This window comes from Rhamphochromis sp. 'chilingali' (assembly GCF_963969265.1).
Source record: "Rhamphochromis sp. 'chilingali' genome assembly, chromosome: 12".
Taxonomy (NCBI): domain Eukaryota; kingdom Metazoa; phylum Chordata; class Actinopteri; order Cichliformes; family Cichlidae; genus Rhamphochromis; species Rhamphochromis sp. 'chilingali'.
The window spans coordinates 13,433,829-13,449,493 of NC_137939.1; the positions used below are offsets into that span (position 1 = coordinate 13,433,829).

The 15,665-nt window shown below is 41.7% G+C and overlaps 1 protein-coding gene across 2 annotated transcripts in view; it reads left to right on the top strand.

Annotated features, from left to right (window-relative positions):
• The window catches only part of LOC308407873 (plexin-A1-like), a 338,220-nt gene that overhangs the window by 164,038 nt on the left and 158,517 nt on the right, over positions 1–15,665 (top strand). For both annotated transcript variants that reach the window (XM_080899801.1, XM_080899802.1), the window contains exon 4: positions 7,148–7,279. In XM_080899801.1, coding sequence (XP_080755927.1) covers positions 7,148–7,279 — 132 coding nt within the window. The remainder of the gene's footprint in view (positions 1–7,147; positions 7,280–15,665) is intronic.

The window sequence follows — 15,665 nt, forward strand, 5'->3', positions numbered from 1 at the left end:
GTTTCAGCGAGAAATGCTAACAGTGTTACTGAGCTCTTTTCGCCCCCTCCGCCCCCATCTCTGATTCCCTTTCTTCCTTTTCTTCCTCCTCCTTTGCCTTTGTCCAACCATATAATTAGCTAGATGTTTAACAGCTGAGGTTGGACAGGGCACTGCCATGTCTGGACACAAACCGGTGCCTGCAGAGTCACACAGTTGAAAGAGAGAGGTCTGTGTCTGTGGGGGAAGCGAAAGGACAAGGGGAAGGCCTGAATCAGAGAAAAGAAGAAGAGGAGAAATCTCAAAAAGCAGCGGGGAAGGGAGATGAAGGAAGCAGGGTGAGGAGGGAGAGATATGGGAATGAAATGAAGTGAAGAAATGAATGACAGGGTATGGTGAACGAAGAAAGAAGCGAGGCAAGGAAAAATATTAGCAGGAATAAGTAAGTAATGGAGGAGAAAGGAATGGAAGATGGAGGAAAGGAAGTGGCTGGAAGAAAAAAAGAAGAGTAAAGGAAGTTTTAAATAAATGAAAGATGGGTCAGAGAACAGGAAGACAGGAATAATTGATAGCGTGTGATTGTGTTCTCCCAGCCAACCTGACCCAAAGGTGTGACCGGTGTTTGAACCCAGCATGGTATTAATCACTGCAGTACTCCAGCCAAACCTCATTACTCCCCTTTGTTCACTTTTATTACCTTGTCCTCCTCTACACACTCCTGACACACTTGCATGCGCACACACTGAGCGTCCCTCTCTCTGTTGTGCTACACCTCCCACCTTCACCCTGCGCTATCTGTCTCCATCACATCTCAAACCGAAGCCAGTCTGTGGGTGCATCTCCTCTTGTGCTACAAAACGGTAACGTGAAGGAGCTTGCCAAATTTGGGTGATTACAGTTTTGATGGCTATTAAAAAAATATTAACAGGTAGAACAGTTTGTTGATTGATCGAACCTTGGTGCTAATCAATCAAATATTTAACCCTTATGGTATGGTGGCCCTGTGAGGCCAAATGCACTGCAACTTAAGAAAACATCAGGAAATAGAAAAACACTGCAAAAGCACAGAACACAATAGAGATGGACTCACAAACTCACAAAACACAACAGAAGTATTTTTGGAGAGACAATAATGTGATGGAACAGCTGCACAGAAGTGACAGAAGCCAAAGTGTGCAAGGACTGCACTAAGACACGCTTTAAAGAAGCAGAGGATTTATCGCTTTTGTCAGGGAGAATATTTGTATAATACTGTCAATAAATGTTTGCTATTGACGCTAACAAATGGCTTCCCCTCCCTGGTTCTGCTGGAGGTTTCTTCCTGCTAAAAAGAAGTTTTTCCTTCCCACTGTCGCCAAGTGCTTGCTCATAGGGGGACATTTGATTGTTGTTGTTGTTGCTGTATTATTGCAGGTTCTCTACCTTACAATATAAAGCACCTTGAGGTTACTGCTCTTGTGATTTGGTGCTATATGTAAATACAATTGAATTGAATTAAATTAGAATTTTATATCACTTCCTTTGTGTTTTGAGTGCTTTTGCTGCCTTTTTCTGTTTGCTGGTGTTTTCTCAAGTTTAATGCATTTGACCTCTCAAAGCTGCAGTATGACAGTGTTATCTGTGAAAAGGACCGACGTCACAAGCACGTTAAATAATTGACAAATGGTTCACAGATCAAAATATGCAGGAAAACGTTGCCAGCTAGTTGTCTTTATTTCAGCTAATGATATGACATCAGGCTTAATCTGCCTGTAAGAGAGAACAACAAAAAACAAACTCTCAGGATTTTGTGGACTTGCAACCTTTACTGTTTCGGTTCACTCTCGCTGCCCTCACAGTGTCGTCTTACAACTGCAGGCATCTAGTTTCAATGAAAACCTTCTGCAAAAGCAGACCAGAAAACATAAAGCAATTAAACATATTTCCCTTTAGAGCTGATTATACAATATGAAATGAAAGATTGTACTTACATTCACCTGGTCCAAGCAAACTAAATTACAAACACTTTGAATGTTAGGAGCCTGTTAACACTCCCGTAGCTATGGGTAGTTGAAGCTTTAGGTGGTGTCGGATGCCGAAAGCTTTAAAGTTCTGCATTCAGTGAAATCGTTTGCTGTACGCTCACTCAGAAGACTGTTGAATATATTTGTTGAACAAACGTCCATTACCACACCTTTGCGAAGCAAAATGTGACACTGACAAATTATTGTGGAGTGGAACATGTAGTGGTGTTGTGATATCTCCCGCTCTGCAGGCAGAGTGTATTAAAGGCAAGGCACTGTGCAGCAGCAGGTCTGTTGTCACGCTTTGGCATGACACTGTGCTGGACAACACCAACAAAGACTGTACGGATCCATGACTGCAAGAAGTCCCCTATATTAGAATCATCAATTAGCATAACACCACTAGATACCCACTTCTTGCTGTGAGGGAGCAGTGCTAACGGTATCGCCCGTATAACAGATATTTCTACACTTGCATTTTAACTATTAGCTAAATATTTAAAATGTAAGACTTTGATACTTTTCCTACGAGACTCTTTGTCTGCCACATCTGGCTATAGGTTGTTACACAAATTGAGACGGAGATCTTCAAGGAGAGGACCTTTGTTAGCAATTGGATTTTTTTTTTGTCTCCCGCTGAAATTGAACATTGAGAAAAGTATGACACTGTTATAGAAGACAAAACCTTGTGGATCAGTCAGGGTGCATAACGGGTCACAAAAGCATGAGGCTTTGACATTTTCATACCATGTTTCAAAGAGTCACGTTTGTTTTCCTGTAGCAGAAACCAAAAAGGTTGTTCAGCCTGAACCCAAATGAGGCTTAACATTCCCCTTCAGGCTTGTTTGAAGATCATACCAAGGTAAAGATCCTACAATAATACAGAGCAAACCCAACAATCAGAGTGAGCACTTGGTGACAGTGAGAAGGGAAAAACTCCCTTTTAACAGGAAGAACCAGGTTCAGTTTTCAAATTTGCACATCTCAGCTCTGTAAATCTTTCATTAGCTCGTGACATCATAAATCCGCGTCACACGTTCAGGCCTTGTAAGCTGAGGTGAGCTCAGTAAAACAATCCGCTTTGAAGCCAAAGAAACTCTTTTATCAAACTCTGAACACGCATCATTTTTCACAGTGAAGATGTTGTGAGTGACAGGTACTTTAACCATAGCAGCAGCTGCTGGAATCTGATCATGAATCACTTTCACTTGTAATGGCCTCAGATGGCACCGACAACTGCCGCTGACATTCTCTTGCATGCTCTAAATATTAGTTTGTGTATTTTTTGTCTACCTGAGCAGTGTTTGTGTGCATTTAAGGGTTACAATGTCCTTAATATCGCCATTGGTTTGGTAATGAGTCTAATCCCAGGAGGACAGAGAGAGACACTGAGGTCTGAGAGTGGAACACGATGGGATGGAAAAGTAGCGGATGTGCCACCAAAGTCAGCACGTGGGCTGCAAACTCATCAGGAAAAGTCACCTTTAACTTCCATTCAGAACCCAAAATAAAGAGACCATCCCTCATCGGAAAGGTCGAAGACATGATGTATGTCTTACCGCGACGCGCAACCTGTTCCTGCTTCTTCAATGTACATCACCTGAGAAAAGAGCATTAACTGCATGCTTGGAATATAAATGGACCTCTGTGCAGTGCAGCAATCCCCGCTCCGCACGACCCTTCAGCTACACTTTGAGTCGCCGCATTGATATGCCACTTTATTCTTTCTTTTTTTAATGCATTAAAACAAATTGATTACTGGATAATTAGAATGCAAATAGCAGCAATTAATGTTCAGCGCGCTCGTCGGTGAATGGCACCGCTGAGCAAGATTTTTAAAAATATGTATGATTGTCTCGTTCTAAAGAGGTAAACTAATCAGTAAAAAACCACACAGACACACTTACACAGTCTGTTTTAATGACTCATAAGCTGTCAGTAACATCAAAGCAGTAGGCTTTATGGGTTGCTTTTTTTTATAATCATCCTGGGAGTGGTTGTAAAAGCATATTTAATAAGTGCCTTTGAAAACAGGTAGGAGCTTTTTCTTTTTTTTCCAAGAGGAGAGCTGCTTTTATCTTATAGCTAGGGCTTGCTGTTATAATAAGTTCCAGAAAGTGAGAAACTGGACAAAACAGGACCATAAAGGAACTCCAGATGCCCCCCGGTGTTGCTTTTCTTTTCCCTTTTATGACTTTTAATTTAGTAGAGCACAGATGACACTGAAAAGAGAATTTATGTGTATGTAGGTATGCACATGCCATGTTAGAGAAGCTTCTGTAAAATAGCTCGCCACTCTTATCAATTCTACATGAACCTGTGCAGCAGAGTGATCTCATGTAATGTGCAGAGGAAGATTATTGAAGGGTTTTAAGTGCTGCCACTTCATCAGCATGGAGTCTCTGTTTGGACACAGTAACTTCCCGAGTGCAAAGGTCACGGAAGGAGAGCAAAAGAACCTGCGGGCTGGTAGACTCGATGAGAATCTACAGTCACTTGTTTCCGTTTGCGGTCTCCTCTGTGCCAGCTGACCTGAATCCCACTCCAACTGCCCTCTGCCCCGAGCTGTAGGGCAGAGCACGCTCTTTGCTCTTGCCCCCTCCCCGTTCCGCCACGGTTCTTTGCTCATCAGGAATGATCCCGCAGCCTAGGACGAGTAGCAGTTTTAGAATCATCAAATAAGCTCTCTCTCTCTTTTCCTTACCGTGTCTGCGTGCAAATGTGCGAGTGTGCGACTGTGTGCTTTTCCGCTGTTGTTGACACACAGAAAGAGACAGGGAGAGAGAGCAAAATCATCAGAGCCAGAAAAACAAGCGGACGAAAGGCCACGCTCGCTCGATGTCAATAAAAGTTACGGTTTGTGTGTCTGTTTGTGTTAGTGCGTTATCGTGTGGGTGCGACGCAGGGGCGGTGGGGGCTGCTGAAACAAATGACCTTTGCACAGTAACTAGCGCGATGCACCTCCTTCACACAGAACAACAATAGCACGAGCGGGGAAAAGGCTCTTTAAAAGTCAACAAAAGTTATGCAATTTGCAATTTCTCTGATCAGATCACAACGCTCAGACACAGTCTGCTACACAGGTCGCTTCTTATGCAGATAGCATTCCACTTCCTTCGCCAAAATTAGGCAAGAAAACAGTTTCTCACTGCTGTAGACTTACCTCTTATTTCCCGTTTCAGTCTACTTTTATCCCACTGAGTATCTCCTCAAAGCTGATTTGCCAGAGCACTTGACTTTTAACCAAAGCCGCTTCCTCCTCTTTAGCATCAAAAGCACATACAGCGATGACAGCCTGTCTGTTAATGAACCTTCTGTTCAGAGAAAGATTAAGGAAACTCTGGTAGTGATTTGGCAGATAATAACCACAGAGACTGTTGAGACTGAGGAGGAGGAGGAGAAAGAAATCAAAAAAAAAAAAGAGGGAGAAAGAGCTGGTGGAGCGAGTGGAGAGAAACAGAAAAAGTTTCAGCAGACTATACTTCTGTCAGGTGATGGATGAGCAGATGGAGGGTCGGAAATTAGAAAGAGAAAGATCCAGACATAGAAGGAAAGAGGGAAGCTGAAAAAGATTTACTTGCTGCTGCAGGGAGTGACCCTCATAACTCTGTAATTTTGTCAGGAGACTAAACACCGGCAACCAAAGAACCATCATATAGCTGCATGTTGTTGGTACACCCTGAGTACCGTGGCAACATAACAAATATTAGAATTGCAAGTTTGAAATAAAGATACTTCAATTGTAATCTGTCGCTTTTAGTAGCATTTTTTCGCCTGATGGCAACATTTTAAGGAAACCTCTGAAGTGTTTCACTAGATGAAAAGGCTGCGGTTACATGAGGTGGAAGTGAATGCATCATTTTAATTTCCACGTATTGGATGAGAAAATGAATGATAGTGTTGCACGATATAGTCAAATAGTCAGATTGTCAAAACCATCCTGAACATGACGTCTTCTTCAAGGTCATTTGTCTGGGCGGGGTTGCACTACTCTTAGATTGCCCCCAGTCTGACCACTTATACTTCTTCTTCTTTGACGCTCATTGGAGCTCGGCATTTGTCAAAACAGCAAACATCAGGGAGTCATATCAGGATGGTACGGTATATGTCTACATTAATGATTTGACCCTGGGGGATAATTTGATGTTAATGTTGAGGAGAAAAAACATGGTCCTGGTTGCACTTCGAACCTGATGTGCCTACTTTTGGGTTTGACTTTGTGGACTTTTGAACTGTTGTTAGGTCTCATCGATGGTGATGCTTCTCAACATGAACATTGGGTCAGTTTGAGGCAGGAGTTTATGTTTGGAGTTTGGGGTACTTGGTGGGGTCACATATGTTCCATAGATCAACTTAGAAATAGCAGCTGGAAGCTGGAAGCACTCTATAGATGTGCAAAGGCACATCCTTTAACTCCATCAGGTCTAACTTATCATTGCTGAGGCCTACACCAACCCTATATTATGGAGAAAGGCTTAGAAACTTGGATGAACCAAAGATTGCCAAGCGTAGTTAAGGGTTGTCCTCAGTAATGACTCACAGGCCTAATCCTGTGAGGTCAAAGTGATCATTTGTGACAACTCCAATCGTAACCCTAGAGGCACGTAAACATTCGTTCATTGCATTGGAGCTGTCAGCTGATCGCGAGCAGACATTCTTGGCTCCATTTGCCGAGGTGTTCTTCTAATGACCACGGTTTCAGGTCATACGTCAATCAACAGTATTCACCACTGTCACTGGTAGTCTCTTCAGTCGTTCATTGCCAAAAGTTATTTCTCCCGTAGTCTCTTAAAGTTGCAAAGTATTATTTACTTTCTAAGGTTTCTGAGCGCCACCTCGCCATGAATAGCTTCCGTTGCATCTAATCAGACAGACACATCAGAATGTGCAACTTTGATTGAGATGCTGAACTTTTTATTTCTACACTTGACTAAAAACTGTGAGCTCTTTGGATTCATTTTTGTAGCAACAAAGACGAGCATCGCGGCTTCTCTTTTTCACACAGTTGTAAAACGATCATCTATCTGGTTTAAAATGGAGCACTGTAACAAAAAATAATTTCCCCCAGGGATCAATAAAGTATTCTGATTCTGATTCTGATTCTGATTCTGATCTATGACTGCATTATAAGCGTGGCTTTACCGTTTTCCTCTGTTCTCTTACAGATACTGGTGAACTCCATTTCCCAGCCTGCCGTGTTGTATGAAAATGTTGTGGTGAGCAACGGGAGCCCGATCCTGCGAGATTTGCTCTTCAGCCCAGATCATCAGTACTTATATGCCCTCACTGATAAACAGGTAGGAGAAGTGCGCGCACACACGCACATACACAAACACTCCAGATGACCACGTCTAAACTAGAGATGAGCCTTTTAATGTACAGTTTCACAGCTGTTTTTATGTACATGTACACTTGCTGGCATACTGAAAGACACACACACACATACACGAACACACAAACGCCCTCAATGCAAATAAGTGAAGGCTGGGAAGAGAGAGGGAGAGGAAGAAAATGGAGACACTTGAAGAGCACCATTAAGAGCTGATGAGGAAAAATATATTAAAAATATACACGGGGGGAGTGAGCAATCAAGGTAATTACTCACATATAGTACCACATACTGGGCATGAACACATTTGCAGCTTAAGCAGCGTTCCACACACATGCACAGTTTTAGGTGCTAATTAATGTCATGAATTTTAAAATGCACCATATAGGATGAAGCCGTGCATACCTTCCTTCCACCGGGGATACACATTACACGCAACCCTTGAATGTTTACTTCAGGATATTCCTCACAAAAATCCTTGGTTCTCCATCTAAAAAACACCTGATCAACAACAGAAAATTACAGTTTAGCCATTGCACCAAGCGACCACAGAACTGAAAAGATGATAAGTATTATTATACACAGGCATGTGACGTTAAATTGGTTAAACTCCGTGGCCTCTCATTTTCCCACACTGACCTCATCTGCACAGCATTATGATATGCACGATCAAATCCTGGCGTATACGTGTCATTATCTCGAAATGCCTTTATCCATGAGAGTTTGATACAGCAGTCGCCACTCTCCCGCTCATCCCTTCTTTACCTGCACGACTCTTATCTCATAATGGTTAATGACCTTGATGTGATAACCTTCAACGAGACTTCCTCGCTACGTAGACGGTAACCGGCGTGTAAGTGCTGTGTAATTTACCAGCGATTAGACTTAATTGACTTCCACGTGTCTGAATAAGCACGCGGAGGAAGTGGAGTGTAACTGATACAAATGGATGTCGTAGTTGTTGACGTGACGGAGAGAATAAGAATCTGATCGGTCCAGGAAGCTGAAATGTACTCTAAAGAGAAAATGCCTAAATGCATATTGAATTACACTGAGTCGGGGACACACGTGCTGATTTTGGAAACTCGCGCTGAATTATGTATGCACACGAAGATAGAGTTGATTCATAATGTAATTTCAGTGCCCAAATTATTTATAGTTATGCTCCAGGTCCAGTTACAACATTAACACAATTAAATGCAGCAGAATGTGTGTGACCGCCTACATTTTTAACACTGCACACAGGAAAAGGACGAATTTCTTTTGAAATCTAAGCAGCTTGTAAAGTAACCATGTATCAACCCTGTGTCTGGGCCCTGTTCTGTTAAGATGACTCACATGCTTTTTAGTATTTCATTTTTTTCTGAATAGACACAAGTCCTTAAAAAATAATTCACTCATTATTCTATATATGTATTTATTAGTGCTGTTCAAGTAGAGCACATCTTTAGGCTAACTCTCTAAAAAAGAATAACATGTTAGTGTAGAAAGAAGAGTCAAGAGCATACTTTTTTGATAGAAAATAAAACAAAACATGCAGCAACATAATCATTATTAATGTCTGCCTCTTATTTTCTCATCCGATTACGTGTGCTCTCCATCTGATTATAACGTTTGCAGCACTTAGACCATAGCGGATTGATTGATTGTGATACTGCTATAATAATCCAGTGGCACATTATTATGTTCCAAGCATCGTTTGTTTTTTGCTTGGCTTGATCTGTCTAAAGCATTTTGGTACATTTATGGTTTTTAATAACCTCAGCCAGAATAATTTTAGATGTTCACTTTCTACCTTGCTCGCTAACTGCTAACAGTTTATACCAGTCTACCTCTTTTTTTCTCGATGGAAGGGATGCAGACACCTGTCAGAAAATGTATACTGATGACCTTATTGCAGTTAAAAGAATTTGAACTGTTTTTAACCTTCAGCTTGGTGCTTGTTTGGTTTTGGTAACTGAGGGTGCCTTACGAAATAGCTGATTAAGTCGACTGTTGGAGTCGTTATTCAAAAAAAGGCAATGTATTACACATTGCTTGTTACTTTCTTTGAATCGAATGCAATATGTTACTTAATTACCCGGAGAAAGTTATTATGTTGCACTAATCGTTACATTGCGTTCTTGTTACTTTGTAAAATGACCTGAAATGTGTTGTCTAATAATTACCAGTTAACAATTGAAACCTTAAGCTACAGTCCGACACACCAACACAAGTGTCATCATCCCAAAGAGGACACATAGAGGATCTTTCTTTTAGTGCTTACATATGAATACAAAGCTGACAACACAAGGAAAAATGGACAAAAAGAATTCAAAGTGATCGACACAAAAACATGAACCGGCAGAGAGAATTCAAGCTTCAACCCTGACTTCTCAGGGTTGGGACACTCGGCTTTAATATCACTCTGGGTTCTTGGCGAGCTTTGTGTTAGCATGCTGTCTGTCCAGACGCTTGCAAAAGCCTAAGTTCTGTTAACAGTATAATATGTCCTTTTTCTCTTCTGGGTTCAGTCTGTACTTTACCATCGTGGTCTTGTCCTTTCATGCAATAAAATAAAAATAAAATGTTTGATTCTTCAAAAGCTGTACAGCATCTGCCTGAAATTATATGAATGTAGCACGAGGGCGCAGGGAGAAAAGAAAACTGTGTTGCTGCTGTATTTCTTTTCTATCTACCCAGCATTCAGATAACTAAAGAGCCTTTGTAACACAAGTACAGTAGGTCAGGTCTCAGCCCAGCTATGTAATTTATGAGGGCAAAATGATATAATAACGTTCACTGGAAACTATAATCCTCAACCCTTTGAAGACTGGATTCAAAATCCCACCAAACGTCACAAAAGTCAAAGTTAAAAAATTGCTCAAGTGTTCCCTTAATTTTTTTAGCACTATATATTGCTCTGGGTTACCTTGAGGATTACAAAGAATATTCATCTGTGAAAAGACACTCTAAATGATATCAAATACAACTTTAGGCCTCTGTCCAACAACTCACTGCTTCAGCCAGCAGTGCTTAGCAGCTGCTCAGCAGGATGAAGAAAGTTCATGCTGAGAGCATTTGCAGATTTTCCCTTCTAATTCCTTTCATCTGCAACTGCTATTGCTACCAGAAAGTAATTTTCAATTATTAAAGGTAGTGTTTTATTTTTGATGAGCACTGATATGTCTGCTGCACGTTAGTGCAGTGACAGTAGGAGGTCAGCTGCTAGAAGAGAAGCCTTGTTGAATTCACAATGCTTCTTCTTTGACACGATCCAAGTTGATCCGTTACATTTTACTAATGTAGCCAGTGAAGAAGTACAGGCATTCACATGGAGGATTCTTTTTGCTGCACTTTAAAGAGGAATTGTTTTAAAACCCGAGGAGCAGATTATTTTTACGAATCCAGGGTCGGGTAAAGTAAAAATAATGACTAGTGCCGCTCCAATATCAAATATTAAGAGCTAGCAAGCGCAAGCTAGCTTTAGGAAATCTGAAAGGTACATTATGTTTCAATTTTTGTAATCACCATGTTATATTTTGCTCATGAAATCCACACAGAAACGCAAAAACAACAAGGTGCAGTTTTACAAGAGGTTTCTGGAACACAGTGACTTCCTGGAGAGTTTGTTGAATGAGGGTTAACTTCATAGTAAGAACAACAGTCAAGGAATGCTAATTTGTGACCTTCAATGGTGCTGGTAGGGAGACACACTTGTTGTTTTCCTCTGTTTAAACCTTAGCTAATTTCCTGTTGATGTTGCATTCAGTTATACTGAGCGCCATCCATCTCCATCTGTCAACATTTTGAATGTTGACAGAATTACATGACGCATAACCATGTAAGCTCATTTTTGCTAGAGACCGATGCCGCAGTGGAAATTTGTTTGTTTTTTTTAAATTGCATATTCTCTGCCTGTGTAATTTTGTTCCTATGAAAGTCAGAATCACACTAATTGACAGAGAAGACAAAATGGATTGACCAACTCCTAGGAGAGCAGATAATGGCCTTTCACTTCCAGAGCTTCACCACTGACCAAATTTACAGTCCAGCCAGAGAATGAAGCAGAAAAGGAGGGAGCGAGCATGGGTGAGAGCTGAGAAGGTGGGAAAATATAATTGGTTTGGAGAATATGCTCTGTTCCTTTGTCTAACTCTTCCTGCTTCGTATTTGCAATATTCTTTTAGGGTTCGCATGTCAGTCTCTCTCAGTCAGAGTGAGTTTGTGTGGTAACTGCTCTCCCACTGGTGGCTTCACAGAGCATAGAGAGTAGAATGAGGATTGCCCCTCACCGCTGCATGTGAACTTGTGTTCCAGACAATAAAGGATCAGAGTGTGTGCATAGCCTTCTTGGCCTGCCGATGACGAGTCTCTTCCTAGCCAGAGGGTGCTTGGACACTAGTTAATGTGTTAGGGTTTAAGGTTGCTCGCCAAGCCTTGGGATGTATAAACTTCTGCATTTTTTTCAAGCCAAGAAAAACTGTATTTTTTTCCGGGGCTCTGAATAGAACTGTTACTCAAAGATTGAGTAACAGGTTAGAATTCACTTAGAGTTCTGGCATCTCGAAAATTACTCAGAAACTCCCAGACGGTAGTCCATGTCCAGTAGGTAAGGTGGGGAATCACACTGTAACGACTTTATTGTGCCAGACATAAACTGTATTTGTTAATTATTTTAACAAACACTTGTTTCATATATAATATGCAGTATGATTTGGCGCAGATTTTTATGGTGGATGCCCTTCCTGATGCAGCCGTCCTATTTATACGGTTTGGGCCAAAACTAGGGGGAAATCTACACCATAGTTATATCATAACTGCAAGCTCCTCTGAGACCCTATGACAGGGGTGGGCAACTCCAGGGCCGGTGTTGTGCAGGTTATAGATGTGTCTTTGATCCAACACAGCTGATTTAAATGGCTAAATGACCTCCTCAACATGACTTGTAGTTCTCCAGAAGCCTGGTAATGAACTGATCATTTGATTCAGATGTGGTGACCCAGAGTGAGATCTAAAACCTGCAGGACACCAACCCTCATGGCCTGGAGTTGCCCACCCCTGCCCTATAATGAAACCTAACCTACCCAAACGCAACAGCTTGCAGCTATTGCGTTTGGCCTGTCAATTCTTCCTGTGCATTTCCAGCTACTTTTTTCCCTACAGTTTTTGAATTTATCAGTGAGAAAATACGAATAATCATCTCAATATAAGGAATAATAATCATATCATCATCATAAGGATTCCCAAATGTCAGTATATTCCTGGACGGAGACCGTATGAGACTGTATAAGAAGTAGAAAGACTTCTATCATGGCTCGCACTGCCGATATAACAAAGATTCACGGCAGAAGTCCAAGTCAGCCTGAGGATGTAAATATGTCTCAGCATTGTTTTACTTTGGCGTTTTCGGCCTCTCGAGGGGAGCAGGACATGCTGAAAACAAATTACTGACATCATCAATGTGTAAAGTCGTTATATGTTGGCAGCCAGTCGCCTTTATATTGAAACGTGGTGTGTTTTTGATTGGATGAAAGTTTTTTTCACTTATTTAAACCAAACATGGGAGTGCTTTTGCAATATAGGGTGCGCTTGATCTGCATCAATGAGAGACAACTTCCCGCTACAAGATGATCAGCGATACTCCACCCTACTGGCTGATGTGCATGCACACTCTGTGACAGTCACATTCAGGAGTGAGGTGTACCTTGGTGTTGTTTGTCCTCTCCTCCTCCTCTCTTCCTCCTCTTCATCCCTTCATTTTTCTCTCCTTGTTGAATAATAGAAATGCCAAGTGATGAGAGCTCAAACATCAAAAAGCCCATTTCCCAGCTTGACAGAGCAATTTACCTTTTCCCATATTCACTCGCACATAATTAAAAGTAGTGGATTGGACTGCAGCGTATAGACCGCATATCTGTATAGCAGCAGTGAGTCACATATAAGAAGGCTCGCGAATGTAGAGTGCAAAAACATAAAACTGATTCACCGCGAGAGGAGAGTTTTCGATTAGCGAGCGATGGATTTACACACGGCTCCTTTTGTGTCTTTGTGAGACACACACTCCTACACGCACACACACACACACACACACACACAGCCTCACGGTGTTCTTTCACTCCATGTATCTTTGTCTGCCTCCAGCTTTGGGTCCGTCTCTGTCTTTTCAGTGATATCGCATCATTTTTGTGCTCATAAAAACAAGCAGCGGCACTAAATCAATTTTATCATTGCTGTTGTTTCCTCGTTACATGTTCAAATTGTTCTGATCTAATAAAAGCCGCGCGCTAAAGGGAGATTTTTCATACTGTCATCACCCTCTGTCGATGACGTCACCAAGACAGATATTTCTTTTTCCTTGCGTGTCCCTATGGATGACATCACCTAACTGCTTGAAAGTAAGTGACTAAGTGGATTACAGCTCATAATCTATTGATTTCTGCTGTACCTTTGCACCAAAGGACTTACTTATCATATGATTATCCGCCCTGATTCTAACGTGCAGCTTCCTCTTCATTAATTCCCCTTCATAATGAGCTATTCTTTTATTTTCAGCTGGACTAATACAGCCTGAGGATTTTTGATCTACTTCTAGTATTGATGCAGACAGCACCCAGTCTCTGATCTTTGCTATGTAGTAACATCATGACCAGATTTGCACTATTGAACTCAAAGGGCAAGGTCACGCCACTGCGCTTGTAAAACAGCTTCATTAGGTCGCAAGTTAGCAGCGAATGGCCTCGCCCCCTCCTTCCCCTGCGAAGCCTCTCAGACAGTGGCATAACGGTCCAATGATGTACATCCGTGTATCGATTTTGCTACAGTACAGAAATGTACTGAGCTGTACTGGACTGCACAGTACAGAAACTCTACCCCTGGCTCCACATCAGACAAGGTTCATATTCAATTCACTCAGCATTTACTGTACTTGGAGGTCATGCAGAAAAGAGTGCTGTGTGCTTCTTTTATGACACTTTCCCTGGTGTTTTTCCGACATGTCTTTCTCCTCACCGACACACAAACACGGATGCACACAAATCCTTGCTGTCTGTCAGCGAAGGCAGAGAGATGACTGATCGGCTGATCAGAATGTGATTTGTGAGACAGTCAAAGAGACAGACAGTGAAACGGAGAGCGATGGAGAAGTCTTAATGTGGTTGGGAGCAACAGCGTGACTTGGGTTTAAAAAAAAAAAGAAACAGGCTGAAGCTGATTTGTAAAATCTCAGTGACTGAGAGCGTGAGATAAAGAGACAGGAAGTCAAGAAGGACTTAGGAGGCCATCCTAGATCATTTTGGTTTCATTGCTCGTGCAGATTTCTGGTGCCATGAATCATGCATATCTGTGGCTAAGAAGACAATATATGTAAAATAATATGTTTGTTTTATAGGTTTATTTATATAGATCTTTTCATCTCTTTCATCTTGCACATGCTAACGCTGTACTGCAAATAGTAAATAATCAACTTAGCTTAGCATAAATACTGGAAACAGGGTGTACAAACAGTAGGGTGTTGAGTTTCTCAACACAGACTCAACCCAGTGTTTCCCTTTATTGTCATCTTGGGAATGTGAGTACTACGTGAACTTATGCAAGGAAGAATGCACTTTTAAAGGGTTGACTCTACAAGAGTTTGTTTTCTTGCTAAGCTCTGTATTGTTCCCCTCTCTGCCTGTTTCTGCCCAAGTTTGTGTCTCGCAGTGGCTACTTGTGATGTATGGCCTCATTTGGTGTGTTTTTGGTCTGTCCAGCCAAATTCATGACAGATGAGGGCATATCAGAAAGATAGAAAGGCAGAGAACAGGGGAATGGATATGAGACTTTATTTATTTTTCTTAAACAAGCACTACTGAAACTGATATTCGGACTGTCCATTATTTTTGTGTGTTTATAAGTCATCCAGCATCGTTTCAGTGTATCCTTTGCACATAATTTAAAGTGTAAGTTGTGCATTCAAACATTGCACCTCAGCGTGCTTACATTACCACAGATAGCATATTTGCATGCACTTAGTTGCTGGTAACGTGTGCATTTGTGCAGTAGTCTTAGAATTGGGCTCATCCATCAGCCTATTGTGTAGTGATAGCGCCTTATATTCCTCGCCATATTATACAGATGGGACAATTACAGCTAGGCCTATAGCGGCAGCTAGCTTGGGACCAAAAGGGCCCCATATGTGGAATGAAACATCAGTCGCAATTACATTTGTGTGTCTTTCTCATCTATCCTTCCCTGTATTCCTCATTTCCACCCTCCTCCATCTAATCCACCTCCCCCACCCCACAACCGCCACCCTCCTCCTTCCTCTCATCTGCCACTAGGCAAATTAAGAGGCTCTCTATCATGACCCAAATGAGAGAGGCTCATTTGTAGCA